General features: G+C 44.9%; 1 protein-coding gene across 1 annotated transcript in view; it reads left to right on the top strand.

The window, feature by feature from the left end:
• LOC139053480 (uncharacterized) overlaps window positions 1–8,958 on the top strand; it is a 53,924-nt gene extending 44,966 nt beyond the window's left edge. The window contains exons 9-10 of the mRNA XM_070530472.1: window positions 3,425–3,522; window positions 8,718–8,958. Of these exons, the coding sequence (XP_070386573.1) occupies window positions 3,425–3,502 (78 nt within the window). The 3' untranslated portion in view covers window positions 3,503–3,522; window positions 8,718–8,958. The remainder of the gene's footprint in view (window positions 1–3,424; window positions 3,523–8,717) is intronic.
• Window positions 8,959–25,035: the final 16,077 nt, after the last annotated feature.

The raw sequence follows: 25,035 nt of genomic DNA on the forward strand, positions 1-25,035 counted from the left end.
AATAACAACGAAACTAGAGTGTACTAAACGGAACCACCCCTCCAACGCCGCACAAGCTGCAAGCTCATACTTTCGGCGTTATGCAGCGTCTCGCTAACCGCACCTGCAAGCTGTCGTAAAATCTCAACGCTTTTAAACGTTGAAAGATGGTGCACTTATTGGATTGTCAAATAATGATAGGAAAATTCGATTATTTCGCTAGTTTCCACGTAGTTTTTATTTGACAATGTAGGCATGGATGCTTCGTGGGCAAAGGGCAACCTTGCAAATCACAGCGACAGAAATCGCGCTGGCGCAAACGCATGCGAAAGCTGTCGGCGAAAATTGCTCTGTGACGTGCGCGGCAGAAACATTTTTTTTTTCGCCCCAATCGCGCCATGTGAAACAACCTAAAGGGGGCGACCGTCTTCCATCGCACCTAAGTCAGCAGGAAAGGAGGCGGGGGGGGGGTGAGGGGGGGGGGGGGGTCTACTGCGGCTGCGTAAGGTGTGGCTGAGCGCGGGCCCTATCTTGAAAGCGAACTGCGGTGGGTGCAGTATAGGTGCGCCGAGGGCTTTTAGCTTCGTGTGCATTGTGTTCTCCCCGTGTGCTGACGTCGAAGCGAGAGGAATGACGAAGGGGAATTCGCCCACTGCTGCTACCGCTATTCACGCCCACGTTTCGACAGCGAGTGTCCGCGGTCATCGATGTAGATATGCCTTCATGTTTGCCTGTGTGGGTATGGCGCCATGTTTGTTAATTTAGTTTGTAAGCGAATGTTGAGAAGTTTATATATCCGATAAAACTGCTGTGTTTACTTCGTATATCAGTCCAATAATTTGCTATCCAATCAATGCTTCGCCTTCTGGCGAAACTGCGACATTTTTCACGATCCTCTCGAACACCTAATTGTTTCGATACAAGTGACAGGTACATCGCGCTCTAGCACGAGGAAGCCCTAAAGTGCATCAAAGTATAAAACTACTGGCATGCGCATTTAGACCTTAAGGGTCGTCCAGAATCTAGCTGCAAAACCACAAGACGGTGTATTTCCTATTTAGAATTGATTTGCTATAAGTTAGCTGGGGTGCGTCGGTTACCTATCTGGCTCTTTTAGAGCGTCACGTGGCCGTAACTTGCATGACCAATCGGAGTATTCAGTTATTCATCGGTCACCACAGTGCAAATCATACGACTGCTGAATTGAAGCGAGTCGGTGATGAAGCCAGACCCATTTAGCAGAAATGGCATGTCCAAGAAAAATTTATGGTTATTTGTCAGTGCAGTTCACTGAAAAAGGCATTGATGTTACAGTTAGTTACCTGTACCGTAGCACAAAAAGCAGGTTATTGGTAAGCCGTTTCGGTTGGCTGCAATGCTAACGTATTTCAGAGTACCGTCTCTAGAAAAATAAATCTCTAATCTGTTTGTGAATCGCTGCACACAGTTATTCACAACGTAAACAAGACAATTCAGACTTTCAGTGGGGCGTTACCGGACACGAGTATGGTCGATGGTTAGTTACTGGAAAGTCATACAAACAATATACGGTCTGCTTAAGGCTTAAATGTAAAAGAATGAAAGAAACAGAAAGCTTCTTTTGCTAGCAGTGGCTCTCAACGAAAAAAAAAGTTCGGGAGTGTATGTTGCACTCCTGTAACACGTGAAGGCAAAAGCCTGCAGCACACTCGGTAACTCATTACCTTTTACAATCTGAGGGGTCAGACTGCTTGCAAAGCATAGCGAACAGCATTGTGAAGTGCAGGTGTGGCCTTTTAGGTGGACCTTCTCAACGACCTCTTTCACGACGGTTCAGAGACATAACCATGGCCCTACGATCTGTGAAGTAGCCGAAGATGCACTGCAACTCTTTCATGGCATGTGGCTGTGAAACACAGTGCCACGATGCACGTTACCCTGTTTCTAGCGACACTCTTCTTGCGAGCGAGCAAGTCTAATCCTAGCTATCGCTCCACTTCGCTTAGAAACGTTTCTTTAGTGTGAGCGTTGTGGTTGAGTTTGCCAACTAAGAGCATGGGTTGCTGTCTAAGCGGAAGCGGAAGGTTGCTTGTCAGGAGGCGACTTTCTTTTGCTTCTGAGACGTTCGGAACGCTGATGAAACGCAACTGTGCGAGCGGGACTTGTATTTGTTTTCCGACTAGACGTTTCTATACGTTGTATGTGTGATTGTAATGAATGTATGCACTGTACGCTTCAGTTTGCTGAGACCTTTTAGCCTCTTATTTACGAGATGGATGATGCTTTCATACTTTGCTTAATTAGCTTTAATGAGCCATTGCTGGTGATGATAGTTTTCGTATCATCGGAGGAGTCGACGCGTTTTTTGAGTATGAGGCATTCCAATGAGTCACTTCAGGCTTTTGCGGCTTAAATGCATTAGAAAGCAGTTTAGATCTGCTTATACTATCAGAACTGTTCAAGGTAACTTCTGGGGCCTATTGCTAGTTGTGGGAAACACGCTGGACACAGTTTCCATGATGTGAGCCGTCTACTCGTGTAGACGACCCACATAAACACATGGAGATGGCGCCGGCCAACACCTATGACATCGAAATGTTTCATAGTGCCCGTTGTTTATAGCACAAAAACAAAATCAAGTGGCATGGTCGTTTCGCGATCATTCTAGAAAATATTGACAGCTTTATTCCAAGTATACAAGCGCTAGGCAACGCCTACAAAAAAAATGACACTTCTTGAGAGGGGCATAAATTATTATAAAAAGGTTGGCCGCGCTAATACTTTCTTTTTCGGAAAACACGCTTCCTTCTCTCTCATTGTGTGACCTATGGTGAACAATGAATATTTTTACGCAGATCTGTGGGCCATAAATTGTGTAAGTGAAAGCAATAAACTCAATAAGCAAGAATTTCGTGCTTGCACTCAATAATGGTTGTGAGATCACTCAAAAATATATATTTTTTTTCACACCGTCTCTATTGGGGTACTATGATAGCCTGTCCGAGAATGCTCAATAGCACAGTTTATTCCAGTGACTGCTATCTGAGTATCGTATTAGAAATACACCAGTGAACGGCTCTTTCATATTGAAAAGTTCAAACAAATCAGCCTTGCTGCGATGTACAAATATGAACCGGAAATATGTTGAATATGATGTGATCAAAGCTGTCAGCTTTATTAGTTACGATACATAATTAATTGCAGATGTAGCAGATCCTTGGACAGCTTATAAAAACTGATAAAGCAGCTGAATGATTTATCGCACCCCGAGCTCAATTCAATGCTGTTGAACACGTACCATAGACTTGAAGGGTGTGGACTCAGCGTTGTCTATACGACATAATGCGAGAAAGCAGATCAAATAAAACAGGAACTAGCGAAGGACGCGGACAGAAGCGTGCATTCGTCGTTTCATTCCTCAGTCCGTATTTTACTTGGACGAATATTTTGCATTTGTAATTTGCAGGGCGTATGCCCTGATGCTGAAGAAAAGAACCGGCTCCAACTCCCCACAAATGAGTCCGCGCTGGGAAGAGGAATCTGAGGAAGAGACCTACCCGCCACGTAAGCATTTCACCTCTGTACAAAAAAACCTTGGGGGAGGGTCTGCGTGTTCCGCAAAATCACCACGCAGAATCATGTATTTTTCAAATGAGGGAATTTGGTACCAAAGAGAACGCTCAGAGTGGTCTATAGCTTTTTTAATACGAAATATTTTTCTAGTCACGCCAGTTCTCTTTTCTCTCTCTTTTTTTACCTGGGCGTTTTCATGAGTCAATGTGCATACAGATACTGCCATCAGAAGTCAAGGACCGGAAGTAGCCAAGCCGTTGAAGGAGAATGTGATGTGTCTCACAATATTACCTACACGAAAACTGGCGCTAAGACGCTGTTGTGTGCATGGGAATGCGGGGATGTGGTGCCTTCGGATTGCCATTGTTCTTGGAGTGCCAGTGCACCTTCAAGGCGCGCCAGGCTGTCACAATTCCGTCGGTCACAGTGGTTAATCTCATGCTAAATCAGCACAAGAAAAGCTGTTTTTCTTTTAACATTACAACAAAGCATTTATTTAATCGTGAGGAGTTGTGTTTTAGTGTACAGTTATATTAAACATAAAATGTTTCGGTTGGCCGCTAAACTAAAACGTCAGCCCACGAGTTCAGCGCTAGATATGCGCAGGTTAGATAACCGTTGGACCATTAGGGTTACAAAATGGGCACCAAGAGAAGGGAAACGCAATCGAGGACGACAGAAGACTAGGTGAAAAAATGAAATCAGGAAATTCGTGGGTGCTAGTTGAAATCGGTTGGCGCATGACAGGGGTCATTGAAGATCGCAGGGAGAGGCCTTCGTCCTGCAGTGGACATGAAACAGGCTGCTGCTGCTGCTGCTGATGATTATTTAAACAGTCCATGTTGACTTAGTATTTTTCTTTAGTGTCCCTTCAATTTAGTTATAAGCGAATGTTTACATGTCTATATGGCTGATAAAGCTGCAGTGAAAGCTTGTTAAAGGAGTACTGACACAAAAAAAAATCCAGGTGGTTTTTTCTGCTTTAATAAGTAGTTAATGACCCAGTAATCACGGCACGAGACCTCATTTACTTCAGAGCGCGACAGGTAATTATCTGCAGTCTTTTTTGTAGCGACCAGTCCCAGTTTCGGTTTCAGAGAGCAACGAAACGGTTCACCGGGCGTGTAAACAAAGTGGTCACGTGTTCGCAAAAAGCCATGACGTATGCTCTGCCGCGCAGCCAGCGTGCGGCGCGCCGGCACGCGAGCTTCGTGTTGCTAGTCGTCTGCTACGCCTGCACGTGGTTTGCCATGTCCTCGCCATCATCGTCGTTGTCGTCCTCGTTTTCGTCGTCCAGCGGCGACGATTTCCTGCATGTGGGAGTCGCCGTCGTATTAGACGCGGCCAATCACTTTCAATTTGACCCACTGGAGAGCAGCGACTCGGATACTGCGGCCGGCGACGGCGAGCACTGCAGGAGACACACGGTACGATTCGGCGTCCGATCCGACGTGCGGCGCCGCATGCTCCGGCATGCAGCATACGATGAAGCGGGAGACACACGGTCCGATTTGGTGTCCGATCCGGCGTCCGACGCGCCGGAACGGCAGCCGGAATCGAGGTGTTTTGCCGTGCCGAAGCGCCGGATCGGACGTCCGGCGTGCGACAAACCGGGCAGATTTTCATCGTCCGACGCGTCCGACAACCGCACCGTCGTCTGGCCGCAGCCAATGACAGCGCGGCTGGCATGTGACGTTCCTTCCACGGAGGCGGCGCTGGCTGGCCGGTGTCTCGCAGTGTTTTTTTTTTTTCCTTGCCTGCTGCAGTTTGTTTCCGACACGAAATAGTTACCAGTTCAGTAAAATTATCTCGACGTGCGCCTGTTATTCAAAGCAACGCCTAGTACACTAGGACTAAGCTACTGGCGAGATCAGGAGACGCGACGCGAGGGCATTTCGCGGGCAGACAGCACACACCGACCGTCTGAGCGAGGCTGCTCGCTTTGCTTGCACGTTTGCCCTTCGCAACGACTGCGTCGAGTAAACCAATTGTATTTAATTACGGGTGACGTAAGTGTACAGTGTTAATTGTTTTGGCAAACATAAGCGCTCTTCGACGAGCTCGGGTTGGATCGTAAGCGCCGTTGGCCGCGGCGTCTGCCTAGCTAGGCCTACCGGCCCTATCGCTGGCTGTTAGCGGAGTCGTCAGTGGACGACGCGCCGTCGTGAAGTGTTCTGTCACTCGCCGGGGCATAACGTTATTGGCAGTGTTCACGTAAAGCGACGCAGTGTTGTGGAGAGTTGTTTATATTGCGTTTCTCGACGTGGCTCTGAAGTCAAGCTGGAGGGCTGGATCTGGGCGGAGCTTACGCGCCGCTCAATCTTTCGTATGCACGCACCGTGTGTCCCGAATAAGCCGCATGGTAGCCAACGAAAATTCGTGACGTAGCCACATGACGTAGCGTTTTCTTGGCTATTTACAGACCCGGGTGATGTCAATGTCGCGAGGTGCTCTGTTTTACGATTGGCTGCGCGCACGTACTTTAAAATTGATTTTAAATATGTTCTAAGCGATATTCGCCGCTGATATTTTACACACGATGTGTGTGTGACCCACTAAATCGATCTCACAAGTTATCTCGACTTCAAATTTTTGTGTCAGTACTCCTTTAAACTAAGTTGGCCGGAGCTCGGAAAAAGTATGTCCTAAATGTTAGTACTGCTTAACTGAAATAACATAACATTGCCCACTTACCATTCAGAAACGGAAATCAGACAGACTGCAATCAAAGGGCGAAAACATGCAGTATTTATTCGTTTCGCGTGGGAAAAGTTTGTTATTTTCGTTTGATGCTGAGGCGGCCTAGCAGCGATGACAGCGACCCCAAACTTTCTGAAGCTGTGAGCCAGCTATTCAGCCAGCCCCTTCTTGGCAAATATACTTGCATGGCAGATTCCTCGTTGGCGTTGCCGATGCTCTGTGCATGGGCGCGGTAGCACTGCAGAAATCGTGGGACCCCATTTTCATCGCGATGATTGCATCCATGTGGCTGATGTAATGCACAGCTTCTGCCACATTCGGGCCTGAATCGTCAGTTCTGTCACTTTACATGCCGCCCTCATCACTGTCGTTGGGCGATACTTCAACAGCAGAGGCGATGGTGGCGAAAAGTCAAACCTCGTAGCCGACATCGTTTTGCAGATGCAGCAGCGCTGCCGAGCAATTTCTTCGCATTGCAAATGCCACACGCCATAGTCAGTGATAGATCCCTCTCGCGTGCCTGCGCCGACTTCTTCGTGCCATGTTCGATAGCACGAACAATGTCCAATTTTTCTTCTATGCTGAGCACCCGGTGTTTTTTTTATCCGAGCATTGGCATGTCACGAGTCCTGGCTTGCACGATGCCACAATGGTCTGCCACGGCATCAAAATGATGTTTATGTTGATCTGGCTTTACGTGCAAACGCACAGTGTGCTCGGAGGCCGTTGTTCTGATTTTTTAGGCCTGTTATTCTGCCGGGCCACCTGATGGGGACAATGCACCGCCGTGATTGCGCAACGAAAAGTGGAAACACTACGTGTTAACCGATACGTGCGCAGTAAGCTAGTACGGTTTCTGCGGATACAAAACGCATTATGTTCAATGGCTGCTGAGTCGGGGATTAGACTTCACTACTTTTAAAATGAAACTACTGTTTAAGTGGGTATGATTTAACAAGGTTTTACTGTGTTATCCTTACTTCATATAGCTATCTAGTAGCCTTTTGGTTGAAACTGCAACTGCTACTGCTGCACTGCACTTAAACGAACTGCACTACTGGAACGAATTATGAATGCAACCATTGTTCCTTTCACAGTGTTCGAGTGTTCTCTGCAACATTTTCTTCCTTTTGTAACACCCACCATGGTGGCACAGTGGCTTTGCTGTTGTGCTGCTAAGCAGGTTCCTATTAAAAAGAGTTCTTTTAAAAGGGGGCTGAAATAAAGTTTGTGCGAAAGGCAGAGGCAGAAACACTTGTGGCATGATGAATGGTTGGGTAGGTTAACGGTTCGTTTCGTAGAACACTAGCATAGCAAGAATAGTTTGACAAAATGAAGCACGCTGCCTGGTTTTCTACACTTTCTAAAGGGGGAATTAGTGAAGAATGAGACAGATCACAAATGGCTGAGATGCACTACAATTTTTTAACCAACCACTGTTTTGTAAAGAGTTAATTTTAGGGAGTACGAGGCATAGCTAAAATCATGGTACAAGTTTTCTGGCATGCGGCTATCGTATTATTAGTTGCACAGTCAGCATGCGCATACCAAGAGTACTTATGTGAAGGTCGAGATACTTGTAGGAAGTAAAGGAGCACTGTTAAAGTATGTATGCATGGCCGTGCTAGAATGAAATATGTGCGTAGCCTTGCATTTACTTCAGTTAAGTTGCATGTGCCAATTGGAACTCCGGTCAGTTACTATGTAGTTAAGGTTGCCTTGGAGCTATTGGGTACTGAAAGGACTACTAATTTTACGGTAGAGAACAGAGTTGTCTGCAAACAGCATTATTGATTAAGAAAGAGCACAGTTGAGAAGATCGTTAGTGTAGATTAAAAAATGTAAATTTATATATTTCTTTTGAATATGTATGACACATGCTCTTTCTACTACTACCTATATTAGAGATTTGAGCAAAAGTTTAGGGCCCTTTCTGCTCGGATCTGTGTAATTTTACAATTTGCACACCGCCACTTAGCAAGTACGTTAGTATGTATATGCACTATGTTTATACCTGCAGAGGAAGATAAAAAGCCGCCCCAGCTCCGCTGGCGAGCTGATTTAGCGGAGCGTGATGGTGTATTAACTTGACTGGATACATTGTAGTTTAGCCACCAAGCAGACTGATTTACTGGTGTTTAAGAAAACAATGGTGTGCACTGGGTGGATTGTGTGGACAAAACACTCCCTATAATGTGCCCATTGTGCATCTCGTGCCTGGTCATTGGCCTGCCATGCACTTCCTTGAACCAGCAGTGCACACAGTCAAGTTGTGTGCAATTTATCATAGAAATGTGGTTAGGGAACCTGACTGTTAATAACAGTATCAATACTATACTGCTCTTTCTGTGGGGAGAACTCCGGTTGTGAATGGTTTTAAACGTAATGGTATTTCTCATTCTATGCTAAACTATTCAACTGCAGAGAATTCTTTTGGTCATGCTGATTCTTCTGGGTTAACGACACTTGTAATTTTCTTCTTGAAGGTTGACGTGGACAAGCGGGCCAGCGCACAAGAGTTGATGGAGCACCTGTTCCTGAAGAAGGCAGCCGTACTTTCAACCATAGTGCCTTTAATACGAGCCGCCAAAAAAAAAAAACGCTGAAAAAGCCTCCATTCTGCACATCCTGAAAAAACAAGGCTCATGCTATACATCCTGAAAAAAAAGAACACTGTCGAATTCGAGAATGAGCGCTAGAAGAAATAAAGAAAATTATGCAGATCTAACGCACATTGTTGGTAACTCGGGAACAGCACGAAACGACGCGACAAGGAAGACTGCAGTCCCCAATTTACCAACGATCTACCAGCAAGTTCAATTTGGAACCCTTCTGTTAACATAGATGTTGAAATATATGGGAAACGATTAAAAAAATGCTGTAAAACTAAATACGAAGGGTGCAGCTATGCTTATTTTTTATGCAATTCATAAATACGCAAGATCCGCCGTGGTTGCTTAGTGGCTATGGTGTCAAGCTGCTGAGCACGAGGTCGCGAGATCAAATCCCGGCCACGGTGGCCGCATTTCGGTGGGGGCGCAATGCGAAAACACCTGTGTACTAAGACTTAGGTGCACGTTAAGGAAACCCCGGTGCTCCAAATTATTCCGGAGTCCCCCACTGCGGCGGGCCTCACAATCAGATTGTGGCTTTGGCACGTAAGACCCTATTATTTTATTAAATACGCAAGCAGATAAATAAATAAATAAATAAATAAATAAATAAATAAATAAATAAATAAATAAATAAATAAAATGCGCAGGAATCACTGAACATGATTGTCAAAGTAAGTGAGTGGCCCGATCGAACGAACGAACGAACGAGGGACAGTCTTGTTTGGTCACTTCTTTGTGGCTAGTAAAAATGGTGACTGCTGCGACAGATGACATGTAAACTACATGAAATAAGCGTTCATGCATATTGTCGCTGTTGAACATCCATCTCGTGTAAGATATTTTGGTGCTCACCGAGTCATTAGTGTTGATCTAAAGTTTTCAAGTACGATTTGTCTCATCGCAGGCGTAGTTTGAGCTCTCGTTCATGTATAAAGGGGGTGGGGGATGCGAGAAGAGCTTTAAGTGTGCGGCGTTTGCCATAGCACAAGCACCCCTGACCTTGTATGCTAGCCATGGGTCCAGCCAGCACCGGATGCAAAATTGCAGCACCGGACGCAGAAACGATCGTAAAGAGAGACAGGCACGCATGTAGCCCCCCTGTCGTGTGTCTGTTGCTTCCTTGTGCATGTTTCCTCCTCGCTCTCCATTGTTTGTTAACCCCTTGATACCGGATTTATTCTGCACTCAAACTAAATGTTTCGAACATAGTCATTCATTTATTTAGTGCGTGCTGCCGGCAACAACACATTCCAAGCAGGTCAGGCTCATAGTAAAAAATATTGCAATAATCTTGTAATATTGCAATCTTGTATACGCACGCTGGAGAGCCTTCAGGCTCAAGCACTACGGATATGTCTTGGCTTGCCACGCTGCACGTCAACTAAGGGCACAATAGCGGAAGCACGGGCTTGTCCTATCGACATATACAGGTCTTGTGAACCTGTGCGAACTTATCTTCGACTGCTAACCAGACACTCACGCCATCCACTGTCAACGCTTCCAAGCATCAACCTTGACTGCTTTTTCTAAAGCTATTGCATGACACGCAAGCATTGTACCTGCAAGATTCCGGATAACCAACATCACCGCGACACCTCCATGGACATTGCCAAGACCACTAGTGAGGCTTCAGATACCCGGAATCAGGAAGAAATCTCACGTTTCCTCCATTGGCTTGAAGCAGCTCACCTTGTCCCATATATTTACTTTATATAGTGGGACTGTAGAAGTATATACCGATGGTTCGGTCACGCCATCTGCCACAACGGCCGCATTTGTCATCCCACAACTTGGAATTACTCAACGATTTCGATTACACCACAAATCGACATCTACGGCAGCGGAACTTGCGGGAATACGGGAGGCTGTCCGTTTTATGAGAACGCAGACACCCCATAAATGGACAATATTGTGCGATGCCAAATCAGCGCTACAGGCGCTAAAATACTTTTTAAACAAAGGACCATACTGTCTGCTCGTGCTGGAAATCGTCGAACTTTATCACAGTGCCGAGTTAAGTGGCCACGTGATCACCTTTCAATGGGTGCCTAGCCATTGTGGTGTTTTTGGTAATGAACTCGCTGACAGTGAGGCAAGATCGGCCTCCCCTTCCTCTGATGAAGTACGGATTGCCTATTCGCGACCTGACACCAACTCCATGATCAAGGCACTCATGCAGGACCTTACAAAGGCTTACAGAGCCCACTCTGATAACATTCACAGACGTCTACGTATGATTGACCCAGACAGTAAATTCTGTTTGCCCCCGAAGCTTACACGGAGCAAAACATCATTGCTACACAGGATTCGGCTCGGCGTTGCTTTCACCCGTCGCTACGCACACCTCATCGGCCAATCGATTGTGTACACTGCCAGATGCCCGAAACACTGCAACACGTACTGTGCGACTGCCCAGCATATATGCTGGAGCGAAGGACGTTAGACAGTTTCCTAGCCAGCGTTGGCAGACAACTATTGTCGGAGGAAGCTATTCTCGGCCCATGGCCTGACACTGCAATTTCAATGCGTGCCACAAAAGTATTGTTGAAGTTCCTGCAGGACACCAAGCTCGACGAGCGGCTCTAGCGAGGCAACTGTCTCATGTAAATAAGCACTCACCACTTCTTTTATCATCATCATCCATCCCAATACTTTCACCCCCCTTCCCTCTTCCCCAGTACAGAGTAGCAGACTAGAGCGCGCTAGCTCAGGTCGACCTCTCTGTCTTTCCTATCAATAAATTCTATTCATTCATTGCAATAATCAATGCGATGTATGAACAGATATGTAATAGCAAAAAACACTATTATTAATACGTCAGAATGGTGTTATAAGCAACGAAAATAGAGGATATATAGATCTGAAGAAAAAAAGAAACACAAATAACATAAAACGGACTACAGTAAATGTATTACACATGCAAAGAATGGAGAGACACATCATAGCTAATGCGACCAGATACCTAGGACGCCAAAGCAGGATGAGGAAAAGAGTAGTTGGCGATATGTAAACAAATTTCAACATTTGTTGCAAATTTCTTTTGTCTGACGGAAAACTCTTTTCGAACCTCTCCAGTAAATTGTTACTTGCGCTTCGGCACTGTTCCACGTGCTGTCAACAAAACGTGCGTGACAAGCAAGACGACATTAAGATGCATGACCATTGCACGTCCGCTTGGCTACCACTCGTGAACCAACGCAATAAGAAGTCCTTGTAGTTAGATCGAGAAAATTTGCTAGCGTTAAGTGGTGGTCCGTTCTGTGCCTCGCTTCCGGCAGTGTTTCGCTTTGCCGCCTGCCTCTTGAGTCTTTTTTGAAGGTGGTGCGAGCACAGCCGAGAAAGGCATTTCCGGAGAACTCAGGCTCCCGAATGGCCAAAGCGGTGCGAAACACCGTCCCGCACATATATAGCCTGTGGGACAGCGGGACCACGGAGGTAAAAGCGGGATGCATCCCGCGTAAATCGGGACATCTGGTTAACTTGATTATAAGCAACAAAAGTACTGTAGCTTTCGAGTTACGCCGTGCAAAATTTCATTGCGCTGCTGTAGTTATCAATGTTGGTATGAAAGCTAAATCGCGACCCTGGGCATGCGGTCTTTCGTCGGCCAATGTAGAAAATTTATGCAGCTGGGCTTTAATTTAAAACGCTGTTGGGTTTGTCTTGTGAAAGGTTTTTTTTTTCTTGAGGAAAGTTATTGGCTCTTGCAGGCTAAAGAGCTGAAGATTGAAGGTAGAATGCTTGTGTTCATCGAGGCAAATAGTTAGATTGGCCTTGAAGCACGTGAAAATCGTGCATTTATTACAGTTAGGTACTTTCAGCCCTGGCGCGTGTATTTTGCAAGTGGCTGGTGCCCGGGTCTCATCCTGACGCCTGCGGTTGGAAACGGTTCGATGAACTTTATTTCTCCAGTGGTGCATCCAGCTTTTTCCAAGAGAGGGAGAGAGAGGGGGGCGTCAGTGAAGAAGGGGGAGGGATGATAATGATGATAACGATGAAATCTGTAATTTTGCGAAAACGCGCACGGGATTGACACGGCTTTGGTAAAAACAATGTTAATTTTTCTCGTTCGTACGTAAAAAAAAAGCTCGCAAATACAGTCACAAACAATTAAGGCAATTGTCGATATCCGACATCATTGCTGTACACTCTGCTAGCAACAATACTTAATTACTACTTAGTGCATAACTAGGAAAGTCGGCTGCAAGTGTTTCATCTTTTTTCCTCCGCATGTCGATAGACCTAATACGATTGCTTCATCTTAGTGCATGTAGCGCTGACCTCGTCAAAATTATTTCCATTTGAATGTCGGTAGATTGGGCGGCTGCAGCTTCCCTGCATCTGCGGTTCCGACGTGGATAGATACATCCTGCGCTGTTATAATTCATTGCGAAGGATAGCGTCCTTCGATAACCTCAGGCGGTGCTGCGAAAGGGCTTGGGGAACGGTTCACTTGGTTTACAGATATGTTCACAAGAGAAAACAAATTACAGAGCAAAACAGCATAAAGTGAATATTTAAACAAAACATAGGCAAAAGGTACAGTAATCTTCTACTTTACCCAAAGCCTTACTTTTCGACAAAACCTGTTTAAGCCTGGTTTTTTCGTGTTACGTTCTACAGAACCTCACTGACCTCTCATCTCAGTTATCACGCTCCAAATTGCTGTTAGCGTTTTTGTAAGTGCAAGAATACAGCACAAGTATGACTGTAGTCTTTATAGCAGTAAAATATGTAATGCTACTGTAGGAACTTTCTTTTAACTACAGGCTAGGTTCGTCACCATTGCTGGAAGAGACTAAATATAAGTATTTGGGTGTCACACTTACTAATATTTTATCATGGAATTTACATATAGATAACATCTGCTCTTCCGCATTCCGTAAACCATACTTAAGACATAAGCTTAGAAATTCTCCACATAGTTTAAGATTACTTGCTTACCATTCATTAGTTGGACCGAAACTTGAATATGCGTGCGTTGTCTGGGACCTATTTAATAAACACGGTATCACCGGCCTGGAAAAGGTACACAGAAAAGCTGTAAGGTTTATTTACTCTAAAGTTTCCGCGTATGACTCACCAGGTGAACGGTATCCAATGTCTCCTGTATGCAGGTGAACGGTATCCAATGTCTTGAACAACGAAGAAAAAATTTACGTTTGCAATTTCTTTTCTTGCTTTGGAATCAAGGTCTAGCTATTAACCCTTCTCCATATCTGTCGCTTTTAACGTCGAGGCATACACGCCACCATCATCCTAATTCCCTGACGCCCTATTTTGCGCGAACAGATTTATTCAAGTTTTTATTTTTTCCTTGCACTGTAACCGACTGGAATGGTTCTTTATTGCCTTTCGCCACACTTTGATGCTTTTTAACTTTGTAATTATTGTTTTGTTGCCATTTAACCCATCCACCCTGCTTGGACCTGTACAAGGTTTGCAGTATTAAATAAAGAAAGAAGTAGGCAACAGCAAATACTAACTATTTGTACTTAGCAGTTTGCAAGAATTCCCTTCGCATTCGCGAGAAAGTTACTTTCCAACCAAAATACCCTAAACCACCCACTAACCGAACAAAGTTTTGTAGCCATCTAACAGTTTCGCCTTAACAACGGTTTATTCTGCGAGGGTTCGGCTGTGATAAAGGACATTGAATGACAACAATAGATTCATTCTTGGTGGCCAAGTGTGGCGCCTAGGATATGAAATTTTCCGAATAATTCTCGGGAAGGTTTTGTGCTCGCACTTCCTCGATCCCTGCAACTTCAAAAATGCGCCCTGTTTCGGTAAGGCGTCGAAAATGACAATGCAAAACTTTGTAAGTCGGTTTCACCGTACAGCTTTTTACAGCCAAGGACTTCCGTTCACAGACTACATTCCTTCATTTAGATGCGGTCCACTAAAGTAGGGTACCTCGATGCGCTCTACTCCGAAGGAGGATTAGCGTAATTTGCCACTGAAATTTTCTCCATGGCGAGGAAGTACCGTGTCCACGCGAACGAACTGAATATTTCTTGAATTTCGTTCTATTACGATGGTCGGCTCTCTATCCATATACAGGCGTTCCCCTGGTAGTGAAGCGAACGTACAGCAATATCCGCGCCTGTTTGCCACTATAGGAATGTTTTCATGGATGATGATTTTCTTAATTTCGCTGTATTTTTAGAGCAGCTTCATTTCCCTAATTTAGGACGCGCTCCTTCAAAAAAAATGAAGGTTAATGAAGAAAAGAAAAAAAAAGATATCTGGAATGTTCACTCGGAGTCTCCACGCTCTCAGTTTCAGGCACTGTTATGACTGCAGTAGACAACCTGCTGTTTGCCACGCGCAAGAGTAGAATAGAGCAGACAAGAGTAGACAGTAGACAAGAGTAGACAAGAGGCAAGAGTAGACAGTTCCCACGCGATGCTTGGCGCTGTTAATTTTCTCGTAACGAGCTCCCCTCGTCAGAGAAAAAGCGCCATAAAGGGAAGAAAGAGTTGCTACTCCCGGGCAGGCAGAGAAGATGTGAAAGGCTCATGGACGCTTCCCGGAGAAAGCCGCAACGATCTGGTACCTGCCCTATAATGAGAAGCAGCGGAGAAGACCAGTTGCGAGTAAAAGATCTCCCATTTCCACGGCCAGACCCTCTCTCGGACTTTGCGCCCGCTGGAACTTGGTGGGGTCGTTGGTCCGATATTCCGTCTGGGACAGTGTTGTTAGTGTTTCTTGGTTGGCTGTCTTCCTGATGGGTTGTAACCTGTGTGTGATTGGCGACCGCAAGGAGGGAGGGTTTGAACAGAGGTGCTGCAATGACGTTGCGGAGAGAAAGCAAGCTGCTCTGCGCCGTGGAAACGAGGCTCATCCAGACGCTCGCTGTTAAACACTTTACTTTTTTTATTTTTTAAAAATCTATTCAACTATGTAAATAAGTTTTGTTCAAGTGCCAGTAAACCTGCTGGTATTCGATTTTCCAACCTCCGAGGGTCTGATTTCCTCAGCCATTCTACCATATGGTGCTGGGTTCGGGACGTAACTTTGCGCCGCAACAACACATCCTTGTCCTTGCAGCATCAATGCAGCGTGTCTTCGTCCACTCTATCATTTGTTGTTGTGGCCTCAACACACCTTTTCTATTGCTGAGAGGGATGCTTCCGGAGGAACTCCAGTTTTCGTGTCGCTGATCATGTCGATTATTGGAGACATTGTGTCTCGAAAGTTGTATGCATTGACCTCGACATCGTCGCCGAGACACCTTTTACCACTGTCCTGTTCCAGTGGAAGACGTGCCCTCAGCTGACTTGACTCATCAAAAGAACGTGCATCCACTAGATGCAATGAACGCAACATTCTGCATTTAGTTCAAACCGTATTCCAAGCCATGCACCCACTCATAAACATAAACAAAGCACACGAGTGTCACGCACAGTCGCACAGTCAGTGTTGCACGGCAGCAGAAACCGTGAAATTAGGAATTAAAAGCTCCACCAGCGTCCCGACAACATAGTAAATTGCAATCTGCCTGCGCATCTCGATTCACCAGCGCCACTAAATCGCGTCCATGTTATGAAAAAAATTGACTCGCCATCCCGGCCCTGCGAAAGTGTATGTCCAGCAAAGCTATTGCAAAACCACTACTACAACTGCTGAGGGTGATATGCCGTGTTTTATTCATGGTGCAGATGCTTGTTTTGAGCTTGCTCTTTATTGAAACTCACTCTGTTCTGTGTGTTGTTTGGGTGGTTTCAACGAATGTATGCACTGTTCGCTTCACCTTGCTGAGCGATTGTAGCCTCTGCCTTACGGGGGTATGAGCCATTGCGTTTTTGCTTGCTTACGGGAGTATGAGTCGTTCCTGATGATGATAGGTGCTTGTTTGAGCTTGTTTTTTATTGAAACGTACGCTGTTCGTTACGTTGTATGCGTGATTCCGATGAATATATGCACTATTCGCTTCACTTTGCTGACTACTTGTACCCTCTGCATAACGAGGGGGGGCTGGGGGAGCCATAGCATTTTGCTTGCTTAAGGGGGTATGAGCCGTTGCTGATGATGACAGGTGCTGGTTATCAGCTTGTTATTTATTGAAACGTACGCTGTTCTGTACGTTGTATGCGTGATTCCAATGAATGTAGACACCGTTAGCTTTACTTTGCTGAGTGCATGTAGTCTTTGCCTGACGGGGGTATGAGACATTGCATTTTGCTTGCTTATGGGGGTATGAGCTGTTGCTGATGATGATAGGTGCTTGTTTGAGCTTGTTCTTTATTGAAACGCATGCTGTTCGTTACGTTGTATGCGTGATTCCAATGAATGTATGCACTGTTCGCTTTACTTTGTTGAGTGCTTGTAGCCTTTGCCTGACGGGGGTATGAGCCATTGCATATTTTGCTTGCTAAGAAGGGTATGATCCGTTGCTGATGTTGATAAGTGTTTTTTCATGGACAGACACGAAAACTTCCGATCACCTAGAGGCTAACAGCTTCGCTTTAAGAGAAATGTTGAGATGCGCGAGAACACAAAACCAAGTTTATTTTGTCTCATCTCTTTAATCAGGAGGCAGCACATAAGAAACGGGAACTTGCATGTGCCAGTTGTCTCGTTGCGCGCTCGCTTGTCGTTCAGGTGATTGTCCTGAAGATGGCGATCCAAATTTTTCACCAAGGGCGCCGTCTGTAGGCGACCATTCGGCACGTCGCAAATTCGCGGCACTGGGCGTTAATGCGTTTTAAACAGGGCCTGTTGCTTGCTCAAGAGCAAGAAACAGATTGCGATTTTAAGTGCACAAAATTTAGTCTGGGATCTAATGCAGAGTTTCTCTGCATGTGCAAAGGATACCCACACACGGGAAAATACTGAGAAATATGGGACGTCACGTAGGCACGTTGTGCGAAACTACGTTCAAACGCGCAACGTTGGTTTCTTCTTTTGGTGCATGTGCTTTTGCGTTAGGATAATAAATTTCTTTATATTTTTTTTCATTGTCGTAACAAGCCATCTTTCACTGGAGATCGAAAGAAGAGAGTCCTAAAGCAAAGATAATAGTTCTTCGCTTTAGTGACTCATTAGCGCACTTTAAGCCTTATTCGAAGAGGGCTTGTGCAGAAATTAAAGCTGTAATCCTGTTCTTTGTTTGCCTTTTCTTGCAGATGAGGCATAAGATGTAAAGAAGTATTCCCACTCCACACCCTCCGAATATCGCGTGTGGTGTTTTTACGTGCTTTCTTGGTGACGTCATAACTTTACCATCCTGGTACAACAGTGTCTTATCAAGTCGCTTGCAGTAAAAGGAGCGTGTCCTTCACCAGGTAGAAAGGAAAATAGTTTCACGCAGCTGCAAGTGCCAAAGCAGCCTACAGCACTTGGTATAGGCGGGCAAGGTCAACTCTTTCGGTGGCGATCGGGCGCTGTTCCCTGAAACTTGCACCTGACATAGAGACGCGGCCGCTGCTTCTGCTAGCCTGCAACGCGCAAACAGGCAAGTGACTGCACTAAGCAAAACATAGCTCATGTTACTGCTTCCTTTCCTGCTGTCCACGCTTCTATTTGCTTACGGCACGAAACACAACTGAATTGTAAATCCACAGATTAATGCCGTAGTACGTAAGGAGCAAGACGAAAAAAGAAAAGTTGAAATGTTTCGTTTCACTGCGGCGATGCCTAATATGGCGTAGTCATTGTGTACAACTACAATCCTAAGCACACTATCGGAACGGTGGCTCCAGCCTAAGTAAATTGCGGGGCTTACTGTCTCCAAACAGCACAGTCGGTGGCCAGGAACGCCGTAGTGGGGGGCACCAGATTAATATTCACCGCCTGAGTTTTGTTAACATGCTCCTAAACCGAAGTATAGACGAGCGTTTTTCTGCATTTCGCCACCTCATTGAAATGCGGCAACTGCGGCCCGAAATCGAGCCTGGGACCTCGTGATACCGTCGATAGCAGAGAGCTTCCTGGATAGACCAATCATGACGAGGTTAAAGAGGGTTGGGGATGTGACTGCCCCTTGTGGCGTCCTCTTAGACCCCAGCTTGATCATGTCTGAAGTCAGGTCCCCGATCTTAAGGGTGACTTCTCTGTCTGACAGGAAAGATCTCGTTTTGGAATGAAAGCGAAACAAATAACACTGGGGACTTTAAATGTATTGGTCCAGAAATGTTTGAGTACCACTGTTTATGCAAAAAGTGATCGTAACTTCGGCAATCTTGGGCGTCTCGAAAAGGTTGACATCCTGGGAGCTGCATGCGTCATAAGTAACACTTAGTAAGTCCAGCGAGCGGCCAAGGCCAGTGGAGCCATGCACTAATGGAGCCACCCATCGCTCTTTTACCCCTTTGCCCCCACTTCCTTTCTAAATAAAGTTTTTACTACTACTACTATTTAATACACATTTTAATAACTTATTTACACTGAGCAGAGTGCGGGTGTAGGCGAGTTTGCAGGCGAGTTTGTAGGTTTGTAGGCGGGTGTAGGCAGTATGATAGTTCATGGTGATTCATGTATGGAATTACAACATTTGTTCATTGTTTTCGTGTTTCGGAGCGTATTTACACGTTGACGCCAAATACCAGAACAATGAAGAAATGTTATAATTCCATACCTGAGTACACTGTAGGCTAACGAGGGAGGCAAATGCCTTCTGGCCGACGGAGGTAAAAACATTTTGATGGGATAGAATAAAGAGACGGTTTTACGGAGTCTGGCTCATATGTACGTGAATCGAAAAAAGAGGGCCGGAATCAAGGCATGCGTCCAAATACTCTACTGAAGCAGAAAAGCTTGTTGCAGGGCATGAACAATCGACACATCGATACGTGTGCAAATAAAGTCAGTAAGAAAGTGAGACACTCCCAAGTGGGCCACGTAAGCAAACCAACCTTGATTTAGAATGGTTCATATCAATCACATTTCTATCAAACCAGTCCTACAATTATCCAACGCCATTCTGAAGCATTAATTGAAAACAATATACTTTGAGACAATATATTTGAAAAATTGATGTGTGTGGCTACAAGTACAGTATCATCTGCATATTGAAATAATTTACAAGTAGATAGAGCACTGCACGTGTCTATAACGTGCACATCAAAAAGTAAAAGAGACATATGGAACCTTGTGACACATTGGTCTTCAAATAAATGCGGGAGCTGCAAATTTTTAAAATGGAAACAAGGTGTGAATGATATATAAGGAAATGGTGCAACAAGCTAAAAAATAAATGGTCCCTCATTTCTACAATCTACGCATGAGTCGTAGTAGTAGTAGTAGTAGTAATAATAATAATAATAATAATAATAATAATAATAATAAATCTTTATTACCAATAATCAATTTGTGCATATAATTTTGCCAGGTCTGTCGAAGCCTTCTGTGGGCTTGTATAGCAGAAACCTCGCAGTCAGGGCAATGCATTATGTAACCTTACTAGAGAAAAACTAAATGTCAACCTAAAAAAACAATAAATTAAAAAAACGTATCACAGGTTACTGAGGTAAACATTCCCAGTAAACAACGCTTAATGTTCTAATAAAAACACGTAGCCCACAACAACCATTCAAACTAAGTAAACATTGCACAATATTTAAACAATGTTAGAACCTATTGAGAACAACAACAAAATCGTGAAGACAACGTGGATAACAGGCTTACATTCATTTTGGCAAAGATGACTCATTCACTCTATGTACTGGAATGGGAAGGTTATTAAAGGGGTGGGGGATATAGTACCATCTTTGTGCTATTCTAAGAAACAGAAATTTTTTTTTTGTTTTCAAAACGCTTTTCTTCAAGAACGTTCGATCAGACAAGAGCGGTGCCCCAGGGGGCTGTTCTGCCTCCTGCACTTTTTATGCTATTGACGAGTTCAGTACCACTTCACCAGGATGTGAATCTGTATGTCTATGCAGATGGCATTGCATTTTTCGCGACAGCTAGAGACATCAATTACCTTCACCTGTCGTTGCAAACGTACGTCTGTACTCTGCAGACGTAGCTTCACAATTTGCATCTGTCGCTAAACATAATCAAAAGTGCAGCACTTGTTTTTCTGCTTTCCGGGCCGATACAGTTATCATTGGTATATGAACAGAGAACCATTCCTCAGGTAGAGTCGCTTAAGTACTTGGGTATCATATATGACGGAAAACTTAACTGGCGTTCTCACATAGATAATATTGGAACGAAGGGGACACGGTCCGTTGGTTTACTACGCAGAATCATTAACCGGCGTTCTGGTATGCGAAGTGACACACTAATAATTCTAGAGTTTGGCTGTGTTTTGTTCTCATGAAATGCAAAATATAAATTAAGACCACTTGTTCTGTTAGCAAGAGAAGCTATCCGACTATGTTTAGGTCTTCCTAAATTCGTTGCTGATAATGCATTATACCAGGAACCGCGCATACCTACTCTTCACACTCGATACCGCATGCTTACGGTTGAAACCTACTTAACAGTTTATGAATCCGCTATCACGTGGAGAATATGCATTTATTAGGGAACCAATAAATATTTTTAGAACACCCGGTCACGGTTGCATACCCGACAAGTTGTATTTGTGGAAAACAGTTCGTACCTTTAAATGTTGGTCTCAGAGAAATATTTCCGCGTTATAGGTCTCCAGGCTAACTCAAAATTGAATTTGACGACATTTTTCGAAACAATACGAAATTTCTGCCCGCAACATACTTGAATGACCGTTTACCAGAATATTTGGCCCGTTTCAAATTAAATGTAATAGCGACTGGTGCTTCTTCGTGTGAAGAGAACGCAGGCGTGGGTATCTACTCCCCATCCCTTGACTGGTCTTTTTCACTTCGCCTACCATATTACACATCAATTTTTCATGCCGAACTTCTGGCAGTAGTTCTTGCCGTGCGGAAATTAACCCTTAATACTACAAAAGGTATTATCGTCCCAAATTCTCTATCTGTATGCAGCGCACTTACTGCGTCTACAAAGTGAAAAGCATTGAACACGTTTTATTCATTCGCTCCGCCTCACTTAAGGTTAGTTCATATGGTAGGGGTCCCACGCCACCAAGACATTCATATTAATGAAATAGCGGATTCCTTAGCACGAGCTTCTCTAACAGGTCCTCTGATATCTTAGCTGCCAGCAACTGAGCGCATCACTGCAGCCAGATATAGGCAATTTTCTTTGAGCGAAGACAAAAAAGCCCTGTCATTAGCAAAATCTACGGATTTTTTGCACCTAAATTATCCTTGGAACCGGAAATGGCGTTCTGACCGGAAATTCGAAGTTTCATTTACTAGGCTGACCTCCCGTTGCCGTATTCCAACACTTAATTTTTACTTGCACAGACGTGGTCTGGCAATATCCCCTCTATGCTACCTCTGCCATGAATCGGAATCTACTGATCATTTCTTGTTATCGTGTCGGCGGTCTTCTACTCTTCCGCTTCAAAATTTAGGATTGCATTTAAGCCGTACTGTTGTACTCTCCCTTGGAGCAACAGTATTGGGACACAGCCTCAGGAACGTTTGCCTAGCCATTTATAATTTTCTATGTGGCACAAATAAGAATGTCTTGTTAATTGTTCTTAGTTTCCACAATTGATGTACATCTACTTCAATTCAGAAAATTCAACAAGTAAAAGCACAAATTCACAGTTTAAATATTACCAGTATTATAATTCAAAATTTAGCTTACTCATGTTTAAGTATATCCTTTATATTATGTATTTCAGTAAAAATATCCTAAATTTTATTTCATTTAGTATGCCTATCAACGCAAAGCTTTCGATGCGATAAAGATTTTATCACTAGTTTATCTCATATATTCACAGTTTATTTTTCAACTTGGATTATATATTTATTTTCTTTCTTTGTGGATGGATGGATGGATGGATGGATGGATGGATGGATGGATGGATGGATGGATGGATGGATGGATGGATGGATGGATGGATGGATGGATGGATGGATGGATGGATGGATGGATGGATGGATGGATGGATGGATGGATGGATGGATGGATGGATGGATGGATGGATGGATGGATGGATGGATGGATGGATGGATGGATGGATGGATGGATGGATGGATGGATGGATGGATGGATGGATGGATGGATGGATGCAAAACTTTAATGAAGGTCCTGAGGTACGCGACTCAGCGCGCTGCGGGCCGCTCCCACGTTGGGACAGTCAGGCCATGCCCGACCACCGCATCGTGGGCCCCGGCATCGGGGCTCTTGATAACGGAGAGCCACTTGTCCTCGTTGATTTGTTCTGTGCCTCGTAACGAGGGGAAACGCCAGAACATGTGGTCTAAGCTAGCGATGTCATTGCAGTGCCTGCAAGAAATAGTGGCACAGGTGTCGGGATAAAGCTTGTGGAATAAAGCCGGGCTGGGACACGAGACTGTTTGCAATAATCTGAGTGTCAATGCCAGCGCTCTATTTAATTTCTTGTGTGGAAGGGGAAAGTCTCTCCTGCCGAGATAAAAGTGCTGCGCAATTTCATTGTATGTGGTCGCGGGATATCGGTTCTCCGCCACTGCGGGCCTTTCTTTGTGTTATTTATTTATTAACAAATTTATTTTACTTCTCCAATCATATTACCACACGATTCGTGGCCTATCCCCTATAGTGGGTTTGTGCCATTTACTGAGACATCATAATCATCACCATCATCACCAATAGGGCTTGAACTTCAGACGTTGTCTGTGAAAGCAATCAATCAATCAAATAATCAATTAATGAACCCATCAATCAAACAAACAATAATTTATTTACCGTGCCCGGGATCAGCAATGAGTTCTGAGTACTGGTTCACAGAGAAAGCAAAATTGAAATTTAAAACTACAACCAAAAGGTATTAGAACAACCACAAAAACAAAACAAAAATGTCTCGAGCTTGCTCGGTCGCGTGGTTAGTAACATCAACTCGGCATGGTCGCTTGCGATTCTTCAGCATTAGATTGCTTGGAAATTAATTCAGTCCGTCACGTAAGAGAATGACTGGCTCATAGCTCCTTAAGCAATGGCTCATACGACTCTTTGCTTCCCCCTTTCCCGTTCCTCGGTGTAGGGTAGCCAACCGGACGTTATTCTGGTTAACCTCCCTGCCTTCTTGTTTTCTCTTTCCTCCTTCCTCCTCCTCATACGACCGTAAACGCGGCCTCTCCGTTGCGACGACTAAAGAGAAGTGAAATTCTACGCTAGAATGAGGACCGGCCACGCAGCCAGCTGCTGAAGACGACAATGAACGCGGGAGCAGTGGCACGAGCTCGTCTGTGCGTTAGCGCTGTGGAAGAGGACGACGACCCTCGAGCTATTGCCGATGATGATAGCTTTAGCGAACTCCGACAACGACGGCACATGGTCCCGCATAAATAGCTTGGCTGTAAAAGAAGAGTGAACAAAGGACAGAAGGGGCAAAACAGGCAGGCGTCATTGCCGATTGGTGACGTCCACCCCTTCCAGTGGCAGCGTGCGCAAGCGTCCGAGTGGCGCCCGCCGAGCTCATCCTGATCCAACGCAACGGAGGCGACAGCTGCGTTGCGTTGATTGGCCATCGCATAATCGTGAAGCACGCGAGAAAGGTCCTCAACGGAGCACGAGACCACGCGCACTTGGTAGAGGGCAGAAACTGCGCTGATTTGGAACAGAAGCCGGCAGCACAAGGAAGAAGAAGAAGACGTGTTCTGTGGCCTCTACCCTGTCCTCGCAGCACCCGCAGAAGACCGGCGAGAAGGCTGCTTCTTGGTTACTGCCGCCATGGACAAGGTACGTCAGGTAAAGCGAATCAAGCATACGCAAGAACGAGAAGAGAGCATTCGTTTATAGACAAAATAGACTCGTCTATTGCCCACCACGTACGGTTTCTTATTGTGGTTCCTCTTTTTTAACTTTGACGTTTAACTTTAACGACCGCCCTACGAGAAGTTGAGGTGTTATGGCATAAACAGCCCTGGACGAACGGAGCCCACGTAAGCGTACTCCCACTAAAAACAGGGCGTTTGCGCAACCTCGCGGCGAGTAGCGTGATCTCATTTTGGCCGATTATTCCCATATCCGAGTTAATTATGTTCGCAGCTAGATTCTCCGCACCATTCTACTCGAAAACAATAATGGACCAACAATTCTACTAATGAGCAGAACACAACGTGCATGTTTCCATGAACTAATAGCAACTGCATCAGTGTAGACTTTAAATGGACACTGAAGAAAGATACTAAATCAA

Source organism: Dermacentor albipictus, unplaced genomic scaffold (assembly GCF_038994185.2).
Source record: "Dermacentor albipictus isolate Rhodes 1998 colony unplaced genomic scaffold, USDA_Dalb.pri_finalv2 scaffold_142, whole genome shotgun sequence".
Taxonomy (NCBI): Eukaryota; Metazoa; Arthropoda; class Arachnida; order Ixodida; family Ixodidae; genus Dermacentor; species Dermacentor albipictus.